A 23742-nucleotide genomic window follows, 5' to 3' on the forward strand; every position below is an offset into this window, starting at 1 on the left:
AAAATACATCATTAAAAATGAAATTTATGGAAAAATTACTAAAACTATCGAAAATTAAAAGACACGTGATTAAAATTGAGCAAGCATATATAATAAATCACAAATAAACAAATATGATGATATCAAAATTTTATCTCGGGTTCGGTCCATAGAGCGGGTCTTCAAATCATCACAGCTGATTGGTTCGGGTCGGAATCCTGGACGATATCAAAATATATATTATTATTGTGAGAAATAACAATAAAGATATTATATAATCAAACTTGAAAATTTCTCAAAACGTTATTGTCAGAAATAATAATAAAGACATCGTTTATAGAACGTAGTTTGCGTTAGTCTTGGATTGCACGTAGAATGTTTTCTCCGATTATTAAAAATTAAGAGTTTCAGCAATATTGCAAAACGTGGCCGGCATGGGATTCGAATATGTATTTTCTCCGACAAATTAAATTATTACCACTATTAATATTATCACCATATTAGTAATTAAGTCTTTCATAATAATCATTTAAAGTCAACTCTACTGACATTTTAGGTGCCCGATACAATCCCATGTTTAATTTTGTTTTAATGTTAATTAACTAATGGCATTATTAAAATAATCTGGTTATGTAGTGTGCTACGCTTTTCCTATAAAAAAATTGTTTTTTGTTTATTTCTCTTTTCTTAAAAATCATAAATAGTCTTTTTTTTTTTCTAAATAAACAAGCAATAGGTTATAATGTATATTAGATCATGCACACATATTAATGCAAACTCAAGCTAAAATACCTAAAATTAACTGAGAAAACAGAAATCATGAAAAATTATTCTCAAGATTTACATTTTCCATAGTTCATTGTATCTCACTGCTAACCGCTAGACTGAAGCAGTAAATTAATATATGATTAACTTATAAATAAATAAATAAATAAAATATAAGTAGAAAAAAAAAAAAACGAAGAGGAATAAGTAGTGGGGTGGTGAAGGTAGCGCAAATTCTGCGGTGCCAGCCTTTCACTCTAACCATCCACAAGGAATCCAATTGCCATCCCAAAAAGTAAGCAATCCCTTTGCTTCCTAGCCAACCAATTCTTACTTATTTTCCCATTTTCTATTTTTTTTAGGAGAACTAATGTCAGATTATCTGCTACATTGAATATATTAAATATTTCATAATAAATTGGAAATATAAATATTAGTTTTTCATTTAACGTAGATAATGAGTTTTGAGTAACACCAAATTAGAGTCGTAAAAAGAAAAGATGTTATACATTAAAGTATGAATAATTATTGGATTGTTTTTTAATTACAAAACAATTATATATATATATATATATATATATATATATATATATATATTGTAATTATTTCCTTGAACGTATAATGAGCAATGGAACAGTAAATTAAAATAAAAGACCAAACTTGATTGACTTACAATCAACTGATTGAAGAAACCTCTTCTTCAACAAATTCTATTGATGTGTATAAATGTATACATATCCTCCATATTGTAGTTTTCTACTTTAATACAAACTTGTACATGCTAAATTGTAGCCCAAAATTCAGCCTCAAAATCCTTCAATTATATATATTTTAGCAATCAAAGTTTCTCCTTACCTTGGATTCAGTAATTTCCCGAAAAGGAATTAAGCTAAGAAAAACATTATAGAATCATGCAAGGTGATCGAGAAGTGATTATGATCAAGGGTAAACGCAGCAAGCGGCCAAGGCCCTCCTCCCCGCTCGCATTAACAATGTTGGCCGCTAGCTCATATAGCGTAGCCGAGCTAGGCGGAGGCGCCGGTTTTGGAGGTGGTGGATCGATGAGTGTCGAATTCTCCGGCTGTTCTGATAATTCAGGCGAGCTCACGCCGAGTAGTGCGGATGAGGAGGAGGAATACATGGCTAACTGCTTGATTCTCTTATCCGGAGGACAATCCCGAAACGCGTCACATCCCCGGGTGGCGGTGGCGGAGCTCTACCGGTGCAAGACTTGTGACAAAAGTTTCCCTTCATTCCAAGCTTTGGGCGGCCACAGATCAAGCCATAAAAAACCCAATAATAAACCAATGATTTCCATAGAAGAGAAGCAGCCATTTTCAAGAAACAAGCAAGAATCAACTCTCTCGCTTCCATTCTCAAATCCAGCTTTACACAGTACTTCTCCTCCTCAAAACAAATGTAGGGTTCATGAATGTTCATTGTGTGGAGCTGAATTCGCCTCCGGTCAGGCATTAGGCGGCCACATGCGCCGGCACAGGCCAATTCCTCCGCCAGCGGCAAGTAGTAGCCACGGAGAGTCTCAGGAAGTCAAAAGGCCGAGGAATCTTTTGTCATTGGACCTTAATCTTCCAGCCCAGGAAGATGATCGAGAGGATCAGCCAAAGTTTCCTTTTACTACAAAAGAAGAAGTTATCATCTTCTCCACCTCTTCTTTGATTGATTGCCATTACTGAGCATTAGATTTGTTCTTCTTTCCTTCTTTGATGAGTAAATTTTAGCAACGAAATTGTGTATTCGTTGTTCATATAATCTGTCGATTTACATTCACTATTAGATCATAAACTTGTTTCTTTTGTCTTCAAGGTAGATGGAATTTATTATTAATTCAATTCATTGATACTTCCTCTTTCCAAAAAAATATATATTTTAAGACAATGATGGTTATTGGATCCGTTCCGAAGAAATCTAACTCATTTTATTGGCATCCTGGTTCAGTTTCTCTCTAAACGGGTTTATGACCTTAAGCCTTACGACAAACTCTAGCGACGTAATAAAACTTTTTCTTTGTAAAAGATGAGTTCTTGAACTTGTCTCACTCTAATTTTTGATTAAATTGAATATGGGAATTTTTTATGTTCTTTGCGAAAAATATTGTTCGTTTAGTTCTGTTTATCTGGTCTTAGTTTTTCCAATTCTGTGATATGACAAATATTTATAATATTCTTCACATAGTAAATATTTATTTAGATTAAATATATATTTAAATACTTTTTTATTTAATTTGTTTGAGTTTTAATTATTAGTTTTTTTTAAATAAATTGTATTTTATTTTTATTTCGTTTTTAGTCTATTTATTTTAAGGGTAGTGAATATTGTGATTTGATAGATGTTTTTATTGAAAAAGTTTGTAAAATATTTGAAAAATCTCTTTTATTATATCGTGCGTAAAATTAGAAAATTTGCACAAAAATTATATTAAGACTAGCACATAATTTGCAATTCACATAATATAGAAGTCAATTTACATTGATAACAATAAGTTGATTGTTTTCGCATGTACATTTCATCTGGCTATTTAACTCGAATTGAAAATAAATAAAATTAGCTTGTCAGTTTATTACTTATATATTTCAATTTATTATCTATGTTGATCCGACTTTCTCTTAATTTTCATAATAAAAACTTAATTAAAAAAATATCAAAATAAATAACACAAACAATTTTAATGTGATTTAGTTCAACCGATCTACCCCACGAAGTCACTGCCAGATATCAAGTAAATCCATTAAAATGGAACAGTTACAATCATACAAGAACTTAATCAAACTAAAAGGCTTTTCTTTTCTAATGAAATATTTAGGATGAACATGTTCAATAGATTTTATTTGACGAGCATCACTCAACTTTGACTTCACTTTAATCGAACTCCCTTCGACACATAGATTATTCTCTCCCTAAAACAACACTTTCCTCTCTTGAAGAATAAATCAAGAGGATATGAACACATTCAATAGATTTTTGTTATGTCAAACGTATACTCTTCATCATCAGACGATGAAAATCTATCCTACCTTATGACGAACCAATTGCTTATCTCTTCAAAAAGACTGCCAGCCCAGAGATTATTGGCACACACCGCTGTATTGCTTGAATTGAGGGAGTCAAGCTGCGTATGTGGCTATAAACAGAAACAAAAAAAATCGAGAACGTGTTGCTGGAGCTCAAAAATTATATCGAGATTACTTCGTCGATAATCCCGTCTACATTGAGAAAAATTTTCAAAGGCGATTCTGAATGAGGATACCTTTGTTTTATAGCATTGTGGAAACTCTGATCTGACTATATGCATATAATATTATATCTTTGTCCAACGAAGGGACGAAACCTGTAAGCTCGGGTTGTCATCACTTCAGAAAGTTTTGGCTGTGATATGACTGTATGCATATAATGTTGCAAACGATACCGTCGACAAATACCCGAGGATGGGTGCATCAACAACGTTGGAATGTTTGAAAATATTTTGGAAATGGTGTATGATATGTTTTCTTAGTAGTATTTGAGCAACCAACACCAGCAGACATTTCTCGGCTAACTACTGAAAATGTTGGAAGGCAATTTCTCGTAATGCTCGAAAGCATTGATTGTGTGCACTGGACTTGGAAGAATTGTCCAAAAGCTTGAACATTACAATATCAAAGTGGACATAAAAAGAAAATTTAATCATACTACATGCGGTTGCATCAAGAGATTTATGGTTTTGGCATGCATATTTCGGCATACCAGGATGCAACAACATCTATGTGCTGGAGATATCCAATTTGTTATTAAACACTGCAAAGGGTGAAACCCCTTTAGGGCAGTTTAAGGTGAACGAGCACGAATACAACGTGTGATACTACATAACCAATGGTATTTAACCATCTTGGGCTTCCTTTATAAAAACGGCACATGTATCATTCTCTATAATATGATTGTGGAGGACAAAAAATATGATATGCAGGAATATAATGATTTTCCAACTCGAGATATTGAATATGTGCCCCTAGATGTTGTCACTTGTCCATTCAAGATATCCTACCACGGAGTTCAACGTCTTTTTAAAGTGACGTATCGGTATTCAAAACAGAGAATTGCACCACAAACTTTAAAAATACTTGATCGAACATATTTGGAGTTTACGTAACGAAACATAATGAAATTCATTCACTTTTTAATCACATGTACTCTTTAATTATGTGTACTTTAGTTTTTTAAATTATGTGTATTTTTTCTAATTATTTGTAATTTTTATTTATATTTAAAACTATAATTATTTAATTATTTTATTTTTTAAATATTTAATTAATAAATTGAATAAGAAATCATAATTTAACATAATACATCAATGTAACACGAGAAGTAATCACAAACTTCATCTACCCTCGAGTCTTTTGTTCCAGTATACGAGTAACGTGTTGTTGACTTGGATTCTATCCGTTGCTCTGAAATTCTATCCCATAATATATATGTATACGTATGTGTTACGTTTTACGTATATTATACTTCGTTAACCATTTCTCAGGATTATCGTTCTTTCACATTTCAATATTTTCGCCCATCTCTGTCTGAATTCTTATCCTTTCTCCCCATCTCCTTATTTATTCCCATTTTCTAGCTGTTATTGCTCTTCACTTCTACTTACGCTTCGTCAAACTTTCGAAATTGCCAGGTAAATTTTCATCAATTTATTTATTTTTCTTTCCCCATGATTTTAGTCAATTAATTATGAATAATTAAATTGTCTTGATATTTTTGTTGCGGCATTCTATTTGTATCAATTTTTGTGTGTTTCTTTAATAGTTTAATCGATCAATCATCTGTTTTGTTTTGCTTTTTGGGATGATTTTCAGCTGTCAAATGCTTGAGTTTCTGTCCATTCTGTGTGATTTTGTGATGCTAATCTCTTTTGTTCGAATTTGGTAATGCTTTTGCTGTAGCGATTTTTACTTATATTGAGTGAAATCTGACTGATTTTTTTTTCCCATACGATTTGTTATGCTTCCGAATGTATGGATCTGATTAATTTGTGCGAGCGATTGCGAGTTTTAAGATGTTTGTTTCCTTCACGAGTCGCATTCTTACCTTTTCTTTTCATTTTTCCTCATTTCTTACAATGCTAAGTGACTGGTCGATTAGATCTTGATTGCATTTTCTCCGGTTTGGTTGGAAAAGTCTACGCGTCTATGCTAGTGTTTATCCCATGTGACGTGACCAAATTTTAACCTTTCTATTCTTAGTACATGGATTCTCAGGACATAAGTGGTTTTCAATTGAAATATGCGGGTCCCACGTGATCTGTTACAGGATTGCGAGATCTCTTTATGTTTATCTAACGGCATACTTTCAATTGTTGAATCTGGAGTGAGTAAAGTAATTTTATAGTTCTAGTATCATCACCTTTTTTCATTCTTCTTTCATGGGTTGGTAGATGGCTGTTTGGGGTGGTTTCGGCTTGTGGGGTTAGTTGAGGTAAATGGTTGCCTCTTTCGAAGCTCAACTTAAGCATGTGCTGGATCGTGATTTATTTGTTGATTCATCAAGATCGAGTTTGTTGGCTATTGACTTCATTGTATTAACTTTTATCCATGGGTGGTTTGAGTTATAAGATATGCTCAGCGGCATAATTTGACTGGTCAAAGTCAAGCACATCTCCATGGTTCTTAGTTTAAGACCACAGTTCTCTTGGAAGTTGAATCTCAAGGACTCAGCAGTTGAATTATTTTATAAATCTCCAAGAAATTCTTTTGCGCCATTTTTTTTCCAGTTCCAGGAATGCTTGAGCTGCTTTAATTTATTTGCACCCTATTTCTCCTGTTTGTGACATACTTCTGGTTATTTCGAAGAAATGGAAATGACGGGGGGACTAAAATACATTATATTATGGCCTTTTCAGGTACTTTCTTGTTTCTTGTTTGACTGTGTTTGGATCTGGTGTACCTGATTTTCATTAGGTATTTATTTTATTTCCTTTTTGTTTCTTAAGGTACTCAAGAAACATGTATAAAGAAATATACTTTCGGAGAAATAAAATTTGCCACCTGCCTAGTTTGTTCAAAGAAGTTGAAAGATAGGACTGCTGAATGTGGTATGGAATTTGAATCTTATCGGATGAAGCATAAAAAATTATCGGCCGTAGCAGATCATGAGATCCATTTTGCAACAATTTTCTTGCCTTGGTCTCGTAGAATTCACATCTCTGAGGGATTTTCATGAATTCCTTTAATTAGTGTCCAAAATCATTAAGTTGAATTTATGTTTGTCTTTAAAAAATTTGGTCAAGGATAAGTATGGCATCAAACTCTTGTAGTCCGTGACTTGAAGAATGTCTGGCCCTTTTTCTGTGAAGAGAGTCAAAGAGTCAGAGATGTGTTTCTCCCCTTTGACGCAGCAAGTCGCCCTGGCTGCTAAAAGTGATTCGATCTTAAGAACTTCGACAATTGCTGATGATTGTCGTATTCCAATCTTGCCTGGATTGCCTGATGATGTCTCCAAGCACTGTCTTGCTCTTGTTCCTCGATCTAATTTTCCCTCCATGGGTGGTGTGTGCAAGAAATGGAGGTCCTTTATCAAAAGCAAAGAGTTCATCACTGTCAGAAAACTAGCTGGGATGCTTGAGGAATGGCTTTACATCCTTACTGTGGATAGCGATGGAAAAGAGAGCCACTGGGAGGTTCTGGATTGTTTCGGACACAAACACCATCAACTCCCACAAATGCCTGGTCCTGTCATAACGGGCTTTGGTGTGGTTGTTCTCAATGGAAAGCTTCTTGTTATTGCTGGGTACTCTGTGGTTGATGGAACTCAATCTGTTTTAGCAGATGTTTATCAATACGATTCTTGCCTCAACAGGTAAAACATATTATGTCGCATCACCATTTCCTATTTTCCTCGTTGCTTACCATCAATCTCTGTTGGCTCATACAGTTTAATTTACTTATCTGGATTATTTTATCGGAGTACGAAAGGAATTTTGTTTTTGTTTTTGTTTTTAACTTCTAAACATGTGCAAATTAATGTGGTTTAAGATAAATCTGTGTTGATTTATGCATCAGTAGATTTATATCATGTTCGCTGATTTGGCTGTGCATCAAATAATTTGGCATGTTTTTACCTCTCGAGTATATGAATAAAGAAAATATGGACATTTATAAGTACCTCATGAACTTCCTCCATCCCCGAGAGGTTAATTTTTTTGGATCACCCATCACAAAATTTCTAACTCTTGCAGCTGGAGCAAATTAACTTGCATGAACGTAGCGCGGTATGACTTTGCTTGTGCTGAGATGAATGGCATGGTCTATGTGGTTGGAGGATGTGGGGAGGATGGAGACTCTCTCTCGTCTACTGAGATTTATGATCCCGATACTGATAAGTGGACTGTGATAGAGAGTTTGTGGCGCCCAAGGCGGGGATGTTTTGCCTGTGGCTTCCAGGGGAAGCTCTATGTTATGGGAGGTAGGTCGAGTTTCACCATCGGAAACTCGAGGTTCGTTGATGTTTATAGTCCTGACAGGCACACATGGTGCCAGATAAAAAACGGCTGTGTTATGGTTACAGCGCATGCAGTACTAGGACAGAAACTGTGTTGCATGGAATGGAAGAACGAGCGTAAGCTTGCTATATTCAACCCTGCAGACAATTCATGGAAGACGGTTCCTGTTCCTGTGGCAGGAAGCAAGAGTATTGGATTTCGATTTGGCATATTGAATGGAAAGCTTTTGTTGTTTTCATTGCAGGAGGATCCTGGTTATCATACTTTGTTATACGATCCAAATGCTGCCCCGGGATCCGAATGGCAGACATCTGAGATAAAGCCATCGGGATCGTGCCTGTGCAGCGTTACAATCAAGGCTTAAATTTTTTGTTGAACTGAAATTTCTCAGCCTCCTATGCATCGTTAGTTGTTAGTTTTATCCCTTTAATGCAAGAAAATATAATTTGATCTGGATTTGGAAAAAAAATTAAAATTTTATTTCATGCTCAGTGGATGGATGATTTTGTCTTGGATATATTTATGGTTGCTAGCAAGGCTGCAGCAATTAGGGTAGATCAAACAGCCTGCAGTGGAAAGGATAAAAGAGCAGTAGAATCCAACAGAAACAAGATACATGGAAGCCAAGAAAACGAGAACAAATATATGAATGTCGCCACCATGAGATTCCATAACAATAAATGAAGAAACTTGTAAATTCCCCCGGACACAATACCCAAAAGACAAACAAGGCCACCACACTAGATTTGAAGACACAACCCAACAGAGACAAAAGAGAGAAAACACAATTCAAACTAACCTAGACTTTAATTTAATTACTAATTATTGAATAATAATTATTTTTATATAGATATTCATGTATTATTCCATGTTTGGGAATTAATGAATGATGCCGGGTTGAATATGATAAGCATCGAAGTAGAGCAGATTTCATCAATGTCAATTCGTTGGAGAACATAACATGATAATCCCAAATTATTTTATTATTACTCAATTCTTTTAAATTTTATATTATATTTCATAGTTTCAGATGAAGCTCTTCTGGTTTTATCTGTGGAAACGAAACAAAAACTAATCCTCCAACTCACACTCACGGGTCCATCACCTTCTCACCGCAGAGCAAACAAAACAAGCCTCGGGCTTTAAACCTGACAACAATAGAGTCATATTAATTGACAACAAAAATAGAATCAAATTCTTCATATACTACAAACCGAGTCTTTTTGGTCTCAAATAGGTATACGATCCCTGCTTCAAGCGGGAATCGAAACTCACTTTTGTTGTTTCGACCCTCTTCCTCTTTTCCTTCTCCTTGCTATTTTTCTCCATATCGGCTTAGACCTTCCTCAAGCTCTCCATTTCTTTTTCCATGGCAGTTTTCTCTTCCATTGTCTCTTTTTATGTTCTATCATTGATGTACCAGACTCCTTGACTGAGAAAAACACGGGTCATAACTCAGCTAGCAACTGAAGTTCCACTGCTGTAGCGCATTGCAGGTATTCCTGTTGAAATAGTGCCCAGAAAATCACTGTAATTAGACTATGTTTTTATATTATTAATAAAAATGACATTTATTATTGAACATATTTACCTGAAATTTATTGTCTTAAATATCATAGAAAAATCCCTAGTTTATTGGATGTAACCATGATTTTAGTATATATAAAAGTTATATATACAAGATGATTAAAATTATGGATAATAAACTTAAATTAAGTCTGTGATAAAATTAATTAAATTATGAGATCTTTAATTAAAGCATCACTAATGCGGCCCATGAACATTAAGAATGTGACCGTCTTATCCGGACTGTCGATGTAGAGACATCTAGGTGGGGGCATTTATATATAATGAGATTATGTAGGACTTGGACCAGTTTAATTAAATATTTCATAATAAATTCCGTTGTTACTATGAAATTTAAATTAAATCACAAAGATGATCATATATGAATAAATCTGAATCCTGATGTGATTATAGACTCCTGTTCATTTCAATGTGATTCTTGATTTGCTTGTTTAAAGTTTGCAATTATGCATTCTCAATATTTGCATTTTAGATTTACATTTGAAATTCATGGTTGTGAATATGAATTCACAGACATGGAATCCATTCCTTCTTGCAAGAAGCAGAAAGCTAATTCTCTCAATTGTTAATTCTAGAACTGGGTGTAGGGCCCAATTAATTTATAATTGAATTATAAATTGAACCACTCACTAGTGAATTAATGGTAAAAGATGATAAGAAGTAATTGAAGAGGTAAACGGAAAATTACTAGCTTCAATTATGAATTGTCTATGGAGGATTAATTCATATGTAATGATTATATCAATGGACCTACTCGTTTTGTAGAGTAAATATTTCATAATGAAGAAGAGTGCAATTTCATATTTTTAGTGGAGTAATTATGGAATTAATAAATTGGGTAAATTATTTAAAGAATTTAATTATTTATCTAATTTATTGGAGCTTCTAATTATGAGTCCATGGTCCCAGTACGCTTTTCGAATTAATGACGGATAAGAAATGCAATTTAGAAATCACTCGAGATAATGGAAATTTGTTTCTGAAAGGGGATCGATTAAGGTGCCCGAATGCGCAACGGAAGTTGAAAAATAATTTTCATGAGAAAACCGAGCACCCTAAGCCTATAATGTGTAGCAAATACAAAAACACCAAGATGTCATACATAGGGTGTTTAGAAATCATACCTATCAACCTCTTAAGGTTGATGATGGCTCCAACTAAGGTGTAAACACCTTAGCTCTTGAAAGGATGACAAATCTTCAAGCTTCCCTTTGAGCCCACCTTGCTCAAATATTAAGCCCACTACCAACTAGCTAGAACCCCTCTTATTTTGCACTAGAAAAATAAGAGGATTTTTCAATGAGAAGTGGATTGTTTCTCCAACAATTGAAGAACAAAGTGGAGAGAAAAATGAGGAGAATCACCCCTTCAAAATTTCGGCCATCCCATTGTGTAGGAGGGAAGGGAAGACTTTTCTTGGTCCTTGAAAAAGTTGAGTTAAGCATGTAGGAGGGAAGGGAAGACTTTTCTTGGTCCTTGAAAAAGTTGAGTTAAGCATGTGCATGACATGCCTTGGTTGTACAAAAAGTTGTTTCCCAACTCTTCACCTCCCCATGCACATTCTATTTGGGCTTGTAACAATTATAAGGCCCATGGACTTTTATTTAAATGTCTCAAACACATTTGATACCATTTAAAGTTTACTTGATTTTACTCAAGCCCACTAGTTTAATAATTATTTCTAATTGGGCTCTACAAGGTCCAATGATGTTTAATTAATTCAACACTTGAATTAATTTAATTATTTGGACTTTACTAGGCCCACTAGTGTTTAATTAATTCAACACTTGAATTAATTTAATTTAGTCCATAATAATGTTTATGAAAATCACAATTTTCAAATACATTATTTATTTAGGCAACATTTAATTTAGGAACACATTCATAAATTAAAAGTTACATTTCTCTCATTGAAGTCATACTTCTATTTTTCCTTACGCCTATAAACTCCTTTATAAGCCGTTCAACACATTGAACTATTTTAACTTCTCAACGGGATCTAGAAAGCTAGTACTTGTGTGGCCCTCAATGGTTCATTGATACAACTAGCCGTGGGTTCACATCTCCATGTGATTCGGACTAAACATGTCCTTACTTATCAACTCCTTGATAACAAGAACGTCAGAACTCAAGTCTGATAGTACCCAACCAATCATGTTAAACGCCTAGCAGCATCGCTTACATGATTCCCTAAGTATCAAACTGATAGTGCCTGCAAGAACCATTCAATTATGGTTAGCGTACAGTACGGTCCCTTCAACTCATATATCCCGACCGATTCGACAACCATTGGTTTATCGAGAGTTGTCAATGAATCGATACTATGTGTCATGTCGTAGTTGCATCGATGGTGTAATATATGAAACCCCTTTCATAATTACCACCATACTCTGATCAGAGATTTCAACCTACATACACATGAGAACACATATGATATCCATACCCGAAGGTAAGCGGTGAACCCCGACTACAATGCATCGACTCCTATATGTTTCGACAGAACACCCAACCTTGCCACCTGATGACCCCATGAGAGTCGGTAAACAAGTCAAAGTGTAATTCTAGCACATAGAGTTTCAATGTTGTCCCGGGTCATAAGAATTAATGTGTACAACCATAAACTAGGACGTTTTCACTCGATAAGTGAGAACCACTTGGAAAGTCCTTTATGGAGGGTTGTTCAGTGCACTCTACCAGGAGCACCTATCTGCATGCTCGGACATCACAATGTCCCCTACCAATGAAACATGGTACTCACATCGCAGATACTAGTCTCGAACTCGAGCGGCCTATATCCTTCTTAGCGGCGGCTGAATCGACTAGGAACTGTTTAGAATATACAGTATTCCAAATATGAGTTTCATGATACTCATCATATGAGCATCTCATATTCTTTCTACTATTTGTATATTCAAGGGCTTTATCTATGCAACTAGCATGAGTATACAGATAAAGATGTGCCAAAACAATAATTTCAAATATTATTAAAATAAAGATTGCTTATACATAGAGTTTCATTGTGAACACTCGGCCAACACTTGGCTCGACGAGTACCTACTCTAACAGTTTTCATATCATCAAAGGCTTAGATATAAATATAATTTAATATGAGTTATTAATTATATTTAAATTATAATTATGAGATAATTATAAATTTAATTATCGTGATAATATCTAAAATGAACATACACATTTTTCAAATTTGATCAATTCAATTGATTTAATAAAATAAAAAAAAAAGTCAAATTTGATCAACTTGTATTATTGAATTAAACATGTGTAATATGTTTTCGTCAATGCAATCAAAGCCTACGTAAAAAAATGGTTTTTAATTGTTGAATTGATTGTTGAATCACAATTATTTATATATAACAATACAGGCAATTCAAATTGAATATACGAGAAAAATTTTAAGAAAAGCTATCTTAGAAAATATATTTGATTTCTAAGTTTGTATATTTCTGAGTGCCCACACACTACCGTATCGATAGAAAAGATTGTACTGGAAGGCTGTGGTTACTATAGATCTCGGATTCACAAAAAGAAAAAGAAAACTACAAGAGGTTAGTTTTTCTAGAAAATAATTTTATTTAAATTCATCATTAATTTATATTCATATGTTCGATTATAATTTATGAAATTATGTAATCGATTCCGCTGTGTTTCTGATTTGATCAAAATAATTTTTATAGCCGGAATCGTTCCGAAGACTCTATAAATTTCCAACAAATGGTATCAGAGCAATTGTTTTCATATGAATATAAATCACGAGAATTTAAATTTATGATAACGAGTTATTGTTGAAGCTTATAAATTTAGTTGTTAAAATTTTAATTGTCGATGATATTTGATTATCTTAATTATGAGAACAAATCAAATAAGATGATAAAATATGAATTTATTCTATCGTGTCCTACATAAGCTGGAAGAAAAATTCTTATTTTAATTATTTAATTAATTAAATCATAATATTTCTTCTGTGCACAAAATAAAATAAAAAAACGTGACTTGTTCAAATCATAAAATTCGGTCTTTATCGGGAACGATTTCCGATCGATGTGAGTATTGGAGAATTGGAACTAAATAGCAGCGCAATGGATGGTTCGACCATCCATGACTCATGTGCGTTGGCTCCAATACAGATGCTCACTGGGTTGAGTATCATTATTCGCTTGGTTCAAGCGATTCTACTCACTGGATCGAGGCATCGGCTCACACACGAGTTGTGCAGGCACTAAAACGACGATATGAGCAATGGATGGTTGGACCGCCATGGCTAGTGTCTGTGGTCTCAGGGAATTTCTAGCATACGGTACTTCGTGTAAATTTGTTTATGCGAGAAAAGTGGCTCGTCGGACGAGTTATAGTACTGAAAATTCGATGGAATTCTTGAGGTAGATGGAACTTATGGAAGCTGCAATTTTTTAATGGCAGCATAGCTGCTTGAGGAAGAAGATGGGACGCTACGTTTTTAAATAATAATAATAATTATTGTAAATTGGGCCATCATGTTTTAAGATAATAATTGTGTGCCCAATGCCCAATTAATTTATATTATTGATTTTTTTAATTGATTTATAAAGTTAATTTGAAATTAAATAAATGGTTTATTTAATTTGTTAATTTTATTTTCAATTAATGATAATAAGGAAAATTACGAGTTTCAACTATATCTACTTTTATATTTTTATCTTGTATCATGTTTAAATTAGATTTAAATTTTATGATATTCATTATGTGTAGATGTACACTCGTTGTATTATAAAAAAAAATAATAAGATTGTACTTTTTATAATTAAATCATTAGATGATTTAATTAATTAAATAATTAAAAGTTTGAGAAACTTTAATTATTATAATGAGTGGGAGAAGAATATATGACAATAAATTCTACGGCCTCCACTATTAACAAAAGCAACGTGAGATTTAAATGACGCCTAGTGACAAATAGGACGTCTTCCCTGAGGAAGGTTTTCATTTAAATCAATATTCAAGGCTTAGTTTTCGAAAGGATAAGATTTTTAATTAAATTCATACTTTACCTACTCTAAGGTGGCAATTATGAATTGAGTTTTTAAAATCTGAAATAGTGGGTTACACTCATAAAGATGCAATTAAATTGTTTCAATGCATCTAGGCTAAATTAAATGGTAATTATTAAATAAAAGTGAAGATATAAGATATCTTAGTGTTTTATTTATTAATAGAGATAGTCTCAATTTAGTCGTCATTTAATTCGTTTGACCATAAGGCTAATTGTTAAATGCGAGATTAAATTTCCTCGGAATTGGTAAAATAAATATATTGTATCGTACATCATATTTATTATTCCTAAATTATTTATCTATGATATTTGTTCAATTGATTAAATGTCATTTTTATATTTCAGCAATCATGTCTTCCGGTCCCGTTATTGCTTTACTTAATGAAAAGTTGACTGGCGAAATTTTTTTTAAATGGAAGAGTAACATAAATATTGCCCTCATCTGTGAGAACCTCAAGTTTGTCTTAACAGAGGAATGTCCTCCCGAGCCCTCTTTGAATGCTTCTCGTAGTGTACGAGAAATTTATGATCGATGGATCGCGGCAAACAATAAAGCAAAAGGCTACCTGTTAGCTGGAATGAATGACGTGCTTAGATTAAAGCACGAGCATGTAGATAATGCTTATCAGATAATGGATTCTCTACAAGCAATGTTTGGACAGCGATCTAGTCAATCTAAGCATGAGGCCATTAAGAATGCTATGAATGCTAAAATGAAAAAAGGGCAATCAGTTGGTGTGCATGTTTTGAACATAGTTAATTACTTCACTGAAGCTGAAACTCATGGTGCGACCATAAATGATGGTACTCAAGTGAGTATGATTTTAGAATCATTGCCTCCTAATTTCCTGCAATTCAAGAGCAACTATGTCATGAACAAGCTCAATTATAACATGACACAATTGCTCAATGAGTTGCAAACCTTTGAGGCTATTTCCATTGGAAAGGTTCAAGAAGGTGAGACAAATGTTGTCGAATAAGCCATCTTCCTCCAAATCTAGTTTGAAAAGGAAGAATAAATGGAAAGGAAGGAAAGGGAATTCAGAAAAAGCAAAAGAATTGGAAGAGTTCCAATGACAGAAAGAAAGACAATACTGCAAAGCCCAAAGGAAAATGTTTTCACTGTGGAATTGATGGTCACTGAAAGAGAAACTGTCCCAAGTATCTCGCTGACCTAAAAGAGAAGAAGGAAGGTAAATATGATTTACTTGTTCTAGAATCTTGTTTAGTAACCATTGATTCTTCTATATGGATAGTTGATTCCGGTGCTACTAATCATGTTTGTTCTTCTTTGCAGACACTTAGTTCTTATGAAGAGCTTGTTGATGGGTCATTCACTATGAGAGTAGGCAATGGTGTAGTGGTTTCGGCAAAAGCAGTGGGAGTTGTTAAACTCAGATTTAATAATAAATATTTGGTTTTAAACAATGTTTATTTTATACCTAGTTTTCGGAGAAATTTGATTTCTGTATCAAAATTGCATGAACAATTTTATTCGCTTTCTTTTAATAATAATGAGATTGTTATTTTAAGAAATGGACGTATGATTCGTACTGCATCAATGGAAAATGGGTTATATATTCTAAGACAAAATGAACAACCACTGCTTAATGTCGAAATATTTAAAGTAGAACATCCTAAAACTAAAAAGCAAAAGGTTTCTCATGAATATAAAACATATTTATGGCACCTAAGGTTAGGGCATATTTCCTTAGAAAGATTAAACAGAGTTGTAAAGGATGGTCCTTTAAAAGAGTTAAATGTTAACACTATTCCTGTTTGTGAATCTTGTCTAGAAGGAAAAATGACTAAGAGACCTTTCTCTGCAAAGGGCAATAGGGCCAAAGAACCACTAGAGCTTATACATAGTGATGTATGTGGTCCTATGACAACACAAGCTAGAGGTGGTTATGAGTACTTTGTCATTTTTATAGATGATTACTCAAGGTATGGATATATTTATCTAATGCATAGAAAATCTGAGACTTTTGGAAAGTTCAAAGAATTTCATGTGGAAGCCGCAAGGCAACTAGGAAAATCTTTGAAATGTCTTCGATCCGATCGAGGCGAAGAGTATCTTGATACTGAGTTCAAAGATTATTTGCTAGAGCATGGTATTTTATACCAACTCACAGCACCTGGTACCCCTCAGCAAAATGGTGTTGCTGAAAGGAGAAATCGCACTTTTCTTGATATGATGAGATCTATTATGAGCTACTCTTCACTGCCAATTTCGTTTTGGAGTTACGCAATAGAGACGACAACTTACATTTTGAATGCACTGCCATCTAAGTCAATCCATAAGACACTTCTAGAATTGTGGAATGGGAGAAAACCTAGTTTATCTCATTTTCGCATATGGGGGTGCCCATCACATGTGCTGGAAGGAAAGACTGGGAAATTGCATCCACGTTCAAAAGTTTGTTTGTTCGTAGGATACGCCAAGGGAACGAGAGGAGGTTGGTTTTATGATCCTCAAGAAAAGAAGGTAATTGTATCGACAAATGCCATTTTTCTTGAAAATGATTATATGACCGATTTCAAACCTCGAAGTAAGATTGTACTCGAGGAGTTACTAAATGATGAGATCATTCCACGTACAACAAATGTTGTTAAGGAAACCACTAACGATACCACTAAACCAAGTCAAGATATAATCTCACCTCGACGCAGTGGGAGAGTATTGAGACTACCCCTCCGCTATCTTCAAGACAAAGAGGCAAATGTTGCAGTCACTGATGGGGTGGAAGATGATCCATTGTCATTTCAACATGCAATGGAAGATCCTGACAAAGAAAAGTGGCTTGAAGCTATGAATCAAGAAATGGAGTCGATGTACTCTAATTCTGTCTGGGTTCTTGTAGATACACCTGAAGAGGTTAGACCTATTGGGTGTAAATAGATCTATAAGAGAAAAAGAGGTGCAGATGGGAAAGTGGAGACTATTAAAGCAAGATTGGTTGCAAAGGGTTATACCCAAAGAGAAGGAGTCGATTATGAAGAGACTTTCTCTCCTGTAGCCATGCTTAAATCTATCCGCATCTTACTTTCAATTGTTGCTCATTTTGATTATGCGATATGGCAGATGGATGTCAAGACGATCTTTCTAAATGGTCATCTAGATGAGGAAATCTACATGAGGCAACCAGAAGGTTTTATAGCACAAGGTCAAGAGCAAAAAGTTTGCAAATTACTTAGATCCATTTATGGACTAAAGCAAGCCTCAAGATCTTGGAATCACAGATTTGATGCAACAATTAAATCTTATGGTTTTGATCAAAGTGTTGAGCCTTGTGTCACGCCCCGGGACGGGGGTTGGTTGACACCGGCGTTGCTATCAAATTTGCATTCGAAAACAACCAGCCTCAGAGTACAGAATTCAGAAACCAGTCTTTTATTCATAATACGAAATAAATTAATTGTATGTTACAACTCGAATACTGACGTTTTACAGCGAAATATAAAACCAGACATAACAGTGTCTTAACAGATACAACGGAATTAACATAAAAATAAACTGAGAACAATAATCTTCTTCACCAGCCCCAGAACTGGATCTGCTCTTCTCCTTCTAATTTTTCTTCCTCGTTCTTATCTGAGATGAGTTTGGTGGGTGATTGATATGATTGTCACTCAGTAAGCAGGGGCGGGAATAACTCCCAATTTTCGAAATCATTTTCAACAGAACAGTAAAACAGTAATATGCAGAAAACTCTTATTTTCAGAACAGAAATCAGAATTCAGAAATAACAGGTTTCAGAACAGAAATCAGAATTAGTAAGCACTGAGCACGTTAGTGAATTTCATGGCTAAACTGATATCAGTCCCCTATATGTTCTCTCCTCTAAGAGGTGAGGCCAGAATCAGAATCAGAATTCAGAAATGTTCAGAATATATATTCCTACCATTAGTTCACTAGGGAGTTTCAGTGCTTCAAAATCATATATCAGAAATTAAACATACAGAAACTGTGCTTTAAAATAGAATTATCAAACTTATTTCAAGATATTTATACGTAAGCCCACTTACAGTAATTTGCTAAATATTTCGGTTGCAGTCTTCTGGAATCTGGTTGCCTCGCTACTGGATTTTACAGCTTCGAAATATGCACTCTTTTAGCTCTAATTTCAAGTGATAACTCAAGGTTTTGGTAACATCAATTTCAGGGATTGAGGGTGCTATTTATAGGTCAAAAATCTGACTGTTAGTCTTCCAATTAATTACCATAATCTGCCATTAACAGCCTTTATTCCATGTTAAATACTTCAGTTACCAGTCTAAGCTGAATCAGTAACTGTTTGCTGGATTCTAATCTTCTACTACTGGATTTTTATCTGCTGTCTGTTGCTGGATTCTACTCTGCTGGAAAAGTACCAGCTTCTGAAATATTATCTTCTGCTGGAAATTTTGCATTGCTACTGAAATGCTGGAAATGCTGGAAATTCGGGTTCTCACATCCCTCCCTCCTTATGGAAAGTTTCGTCCTTGAAACTTGGCTATACATGATCCTCAAAGAGGTAAGGGTATTGTTCTCTGCATCTTTTCTTCCAATTCCCAAGTAGCTTCTCTTTCGGTGTGATTGGATCATTGTACTTTGACATGTGGAATAGTTCGTCTTCTCAGTACTTGGTCTTTGTTATCCACAATTTGAATCGGAATCTCTTCATACTTCAGTTCTTCATTTAAAATTGCCCTCAACCAACAGTGTTTCAACGTCAAGAATATGACTTGGATAAGGAATATACTGTAATATCCCAACCTTTTATCTTTCTATTGTCAATGATGTTATTCTATGGTTTGGTGTTATGGATATATGGTTAATTTATTATTGATCATGGTTATTGTTATGGTTTATGAGTATAGTTGATGGAAGGGTTGGTATTGCATGTTATAGCATCAATATGGTTATTGCATTGTATTCATGGTTATTTATTGTATGGTTTTGGTATGGTTAAGTAGATGGTTGTGTATTTGAGGAGTTGTTGTTGTCATGAAGGTATAATGTTGGGAGTTGGATTGATGGTTTGGATGGTTTGAGCCAAATAGGTAATTGGGGTGCAGAAAAGGTATGAAAATTTTGGTATCTGTTACGGTTTTTAGCATAATGAATAGGATATTGATCCAAATGACATGAGGCCAATTGCATTAGAAAGCTAAGATCCAAGGCTACAACTTTCTTGTTTTGAGTTTGGTTCAAAGAGTTGAGGAAGATGAGTCAAAAGTGGCCCGAAGTGCGTTATGTATATCGTCGTTCCTGCACTGACACATTTTGGTAGAATGGACATAACATTTTACTCAAACCTCCAAATGACCTGAAATTTGGGGAGAATTAAGAAAAGACATAGGGCTACAACTTTCATGTTTATCACTTTGGCTAATTCGGAAGTAAAAGTGCAGTTTTGACCCTTGGACCGAGGGTACACGGACCCCTACACGGGGTCCGGGTCTGGCCAGGAAAAATGGATGATTTTCCATGTGTACACAGACCTTTACACGGAGGAGGGCACGGGGTCCGTGTCTTTGGCGTAGAAAACACATTTTTAAGAGTTTCTAAGCCAATAAGTTAGTCATTTCTCTTATTTCTCTTGCATGCATCGACTTGGAGAGTTAGGGTTATTCATTTCTTCTCTTAATTCCTTTCTTTCCAAGGTTTGAATCTTCAAGTTGGAGGTGTGATCTTCATATCCTCAAGAGCAAGTAACCAAGGTAAGGGAAATTATCTTTTGGGTATTTGGTTGAAGCGAAGGGAATGGTGGGTTAGGCTTGAATGGTAATTTATAGGTTGAAGATGTGAAGTTAATGGTATAATCTTGATCTTGTGTTGTAGGATCAACCACCAAGAAGCTATCACAACAAGTTTCATTGGTTGTAAGTGGGATTTTTCCTTGAATGCGTCTCATGTCCTATATGTATGATGAATGATGTTGTTATTGTTCTTAGCTCCTTTAATCCATTGATTATATACTTGTTATGTAATGGTTCATTGATTGTAAGAAAAAGAAAGGAATTTTGATGTCAATTGCTAAGTAAGGAGCTAGTTCTAATTACATGCACACCACATGTTTGATACAATGATTCAATGGTTCTTTTTATGGCTTGATAGTTATATGGTAGTGGTGGTGCTTCTAGCACTTCTAAACCTACATAACGGAAGTTGATCAACATTTAACATGTACAGTGACTGATTTTGAGTGAAATGTACATGTATACCATCGACGGATGACTTATCAATGCCATACAAGGAAAATGAAAGAAATGGTTGATAGAATGCTATCTTATAATTGTTATCTATATATTCCATTGAACGATGACATTTCCTATGGTTCTATTGTAATGATTCCTTTCTTTACACTATTGTATATGTAATTGTTATTGAAAGTTCCACTTACTGAGTTTTTTAAACTCATTCCAGTTATGTCATGTGATGCAGGTAAAAAAGAATAGCGATAGAAGTGTCGAGGCATGGAAGGTGCATGTGCCAAAGCTTGGAGAATTATATTTTGTTAAAATGGTTTTGAGTATTGCACCTTGGTTCATGTTTTGCACCAAGGAAAATGAAAGAAATTGTTGATAGAATGCTATCTTATAATTGTTATCTATATATTCCATTGAACGATGACATTTCCTATGGTTCTATTGTAATGATTCCTTTCTTTACACTATTGTATATGTAATTGTTATTGAAAGTTCCACTTACTTAGTTTTGTAAACTCATTCCATTTATGTCATGTGATGCAGGTAAAAAGGAATAGCGATAGAAGTGTCGAGGCATGGAAGGTGCATGTGGCAAAGCTTGGAGAATTATATTTTGTTAAAATAGTTTTGAGTATTTCACATTGGTTCATGTTTTGAACAAGAAAATTATGTCACATCTTTTGTCAAACACTTGGTATTTATGGAGATGGGATTTATGTGTATTTTGGAAAGATTGATTGTGGTAATGTTTATTCTATTTGCTTGGGAATATTTGGTAAATCTATATTTAGGTGCAAACTTTGCCAAAATTTTATTAATTATTACTTTTCTCCAAATATTTTATAAGGCTTCCGCATTATTGCATTTATAGTTTATTGTCATGGGGTAAGGGTGTTACATTTAGTGGTATCAGAGCAATGTTTTTCGGACAATTGATTTGGAACATGTCTTCATATGCTTGTGACACTTCGGTATGTATCTTTCTGCATCTTATTGATGTATTGGTATGATGATAAGCTTTACATGTAATATGGTTTGAAAATGATTTTAAATTGAGATGCAAATAGGAAAATGCCACCCAAGAGAAAAGCTCCTGAAGTACCTCCTAGAAGGAGAGCCGGAGAAGACCGAGACAGTACTTCCTCTAATGTAGTTGATGAGTTTGGCAGGCTACTTCATGAGCAAGCTAAAGTGCATGGGGAACAAATTCAGAAACTTCTCCGATTGCAAACACCGGTTCAAGGTAGAGGCCAAGGTCGTGATCAACGAGTTGTTGAGGGAGCTTATGATAAATTCAAGAAGATGAATCCACCCGAATTTGTAGGGAATCCGGACCCTTTGATTGCAATGGAGTGGGTGAAGGCGGTCGAGGCGATCTTTGATTTCCTTAACTTTGATGATAAAGATCGAGTGAGTTGTGCTGTGTTTCTCTTAACCAAGACAGCAAGAATTTGGTGGGAAGCAACAAAGGTTTAAAAATTTGTTCTATGACAAGTACTTTCCTAGCGATGTTAAAGCCCGCAAGGTGAAAGAATTCTTGGAGCTAAAGCAAGGGACAATGAGCATGAATGATTACATCTTGAAGTTTGAAGAAGGTTGTCTTTTTGTTCCTTTCATTGCTAGCAATGAAAAAGATAGAGCCGAGCATTTTATGCGGGGGTTGAGGGCGGAGATTCAAAGAGATGTTCGAATGTCAAAGGCTAATTCTTACAAGAAGATTGTTGAGAAAGTATTGATGGCCGAATATGATGAGAAAGAGATTGATAAAGAAAGACAATTCAGGAGGCAACAATTTGTCCAAAAGGGTCAAGCTTCAGTTCAAGGAGGAAAAGGAGGACACAAGGGGAAAGGAAAGGAAGAATATCGCGGTAAAGCTCCTGCGATGCCATCTGAATCAGATAAGCCTTTATGCCCTAAATGCCATAAACCACATAAAGGAGAGTGTCTAGTTGGAAGCAACAAATGTTATAGATGTGGAGGAGTTGGGCACATTGCCATCAATTGCACTCAATCATCGGGCAAGGGTCGAGTTCAGGGGCGTATTTTCTCTTTGACCAAGGAAGGAGTTAATCCTGATTCGTCAATTATTTCAGGTATCATTCTTATTTCAGGCAAGGTAGCTACTACTCTTATTGATACTGGCGCCATACATTCTTTTATATCTGAGCAATTTATGCATTCTCTGGGTCTTGTTCCTATTGGTGAAATTGTCCACTTTTCTATTGTGCTTCCTTCGGGAGATTAGATTCATTCTTCAAGTGTGATTCGAGCGTGCCCTGTTCAAGTAGATGATGAATTGTTGAATGCCGATTTGATTGTCATTCCCATGATTGAGTTTGATGTTATTTTGGGAATGGATTGGTTATCTACTTATCGAGCTGTGATAGATTGTGTAGCCAAGACAGTACGTTTTCCTTCAAAGCATGGTGATAGCAGGGTCTTCACGGGGTCAGGTACTTCGCTTGGCCTTTCTTTTATTTCTTGCTTGCAAATGCAACGGATGTTGGTTAAGGGTTGTCATGGGTTTCTAGCATCGGTGGTGGATATAACTAGATAAGGGAGTGGGAATGTGAGTGACATTGATATTGTGAGGGATTATCTTGATGTCTTTGCGGATGATGTGCCGGGATTGCCACCGAATAGAGAGGTGGAATTTGTTATTGATATTGTACCAGGTACC

General features: G+C 34.8%; 3 protein-coding genes across 5 annotated transcripts; all 3 read left to right on the top strand.

Moving 5' to 3' along the window:
- The first annotated feature begins 1532 nt into the window (after window positions 1-1532).
- Window positions 1533-2583, top strand: LOC142537313 (zinc finger protein ZAT5-like). Its single transcript, XM_075642853.1, has one exon. The coding sequence runs from the start codon at window positions 1656-1658 to the stop codon at window positions 2436-2438; it is 783 nt and encodes a 260-aa protein (XP_075498968.1). The 5' UTR covers window positions 1533-1655; the 3' UTR covers window positions 2439-2583.
- Window positions 2584-6833: 4250 nt separating this feature from the next.
- Window positions 6834-8920, top strand: LOC142526843 (F-box/kelch-repeat protein At1g67480-like). 3 transcript variants are annotated; one of them, XM_075631476.1, is made up of 3 exons: window positions 6834-7593; window positions 7973-8647; window positions 8729-8920. In XM_075631476.1, the coding sequence occupies exons 1-2, from the start codon at window positions 7067-7069 to the stop codon at window positions 8598-8600; spliced, it is 1155 nt and encodes a 384-aa protein (XP_075487591.1). In that variant the 5' UTR covers window positions 6834-7066; the 3' UTR covers window positions 8601-8647; window positions 8729-8920. The 3 variants fall into 3 exon arrangements, with proteins under 3 accessions (XP_075487591.1, XP_075487598.1, XP_075487581.1); XM_075631483.1 differs by having other exon boundaries at window positions 7973-8640; XM_075631466.1 differs by lacking the exon at window positions 8729-8920 and having other exon boundaries at window positions 7973-8727.
- A 13213-nt stretch (window positions 8921-22133) lies between these two features.
- Window positions 22134-23307, top strand: LOC142537182 (uncharacterized). The gene is made up of 2 exons (XM_075642738.1): window positions 22134-22472; window positions 22558-23307. Exons 1-2 carry the CDS (start codon window positions 22134-22136, stop codon window positions 23305-23307), a joined length of 1089 nt encoding a protein of 362 aa, XP_075498853.1.
- The last annotated feature ends 435 nt before the right edge of the window (window positions 23308-23742 follow it).

This window comes from Primulina tabacum, chromosome 2, assembly GCF_025594145.1.
Source record: "Primulina tabacum isolate GXHZ01 chromosome 2, ASM2559414v2, whole genome shotgun sequence".
Taxonomy (NCBI): Eukaryota; Viridiplantae; Streptophyta; class Magnoliopsida; order Lamiales; family Gesneriaceae; genus Primulina; species Primulina tabacum.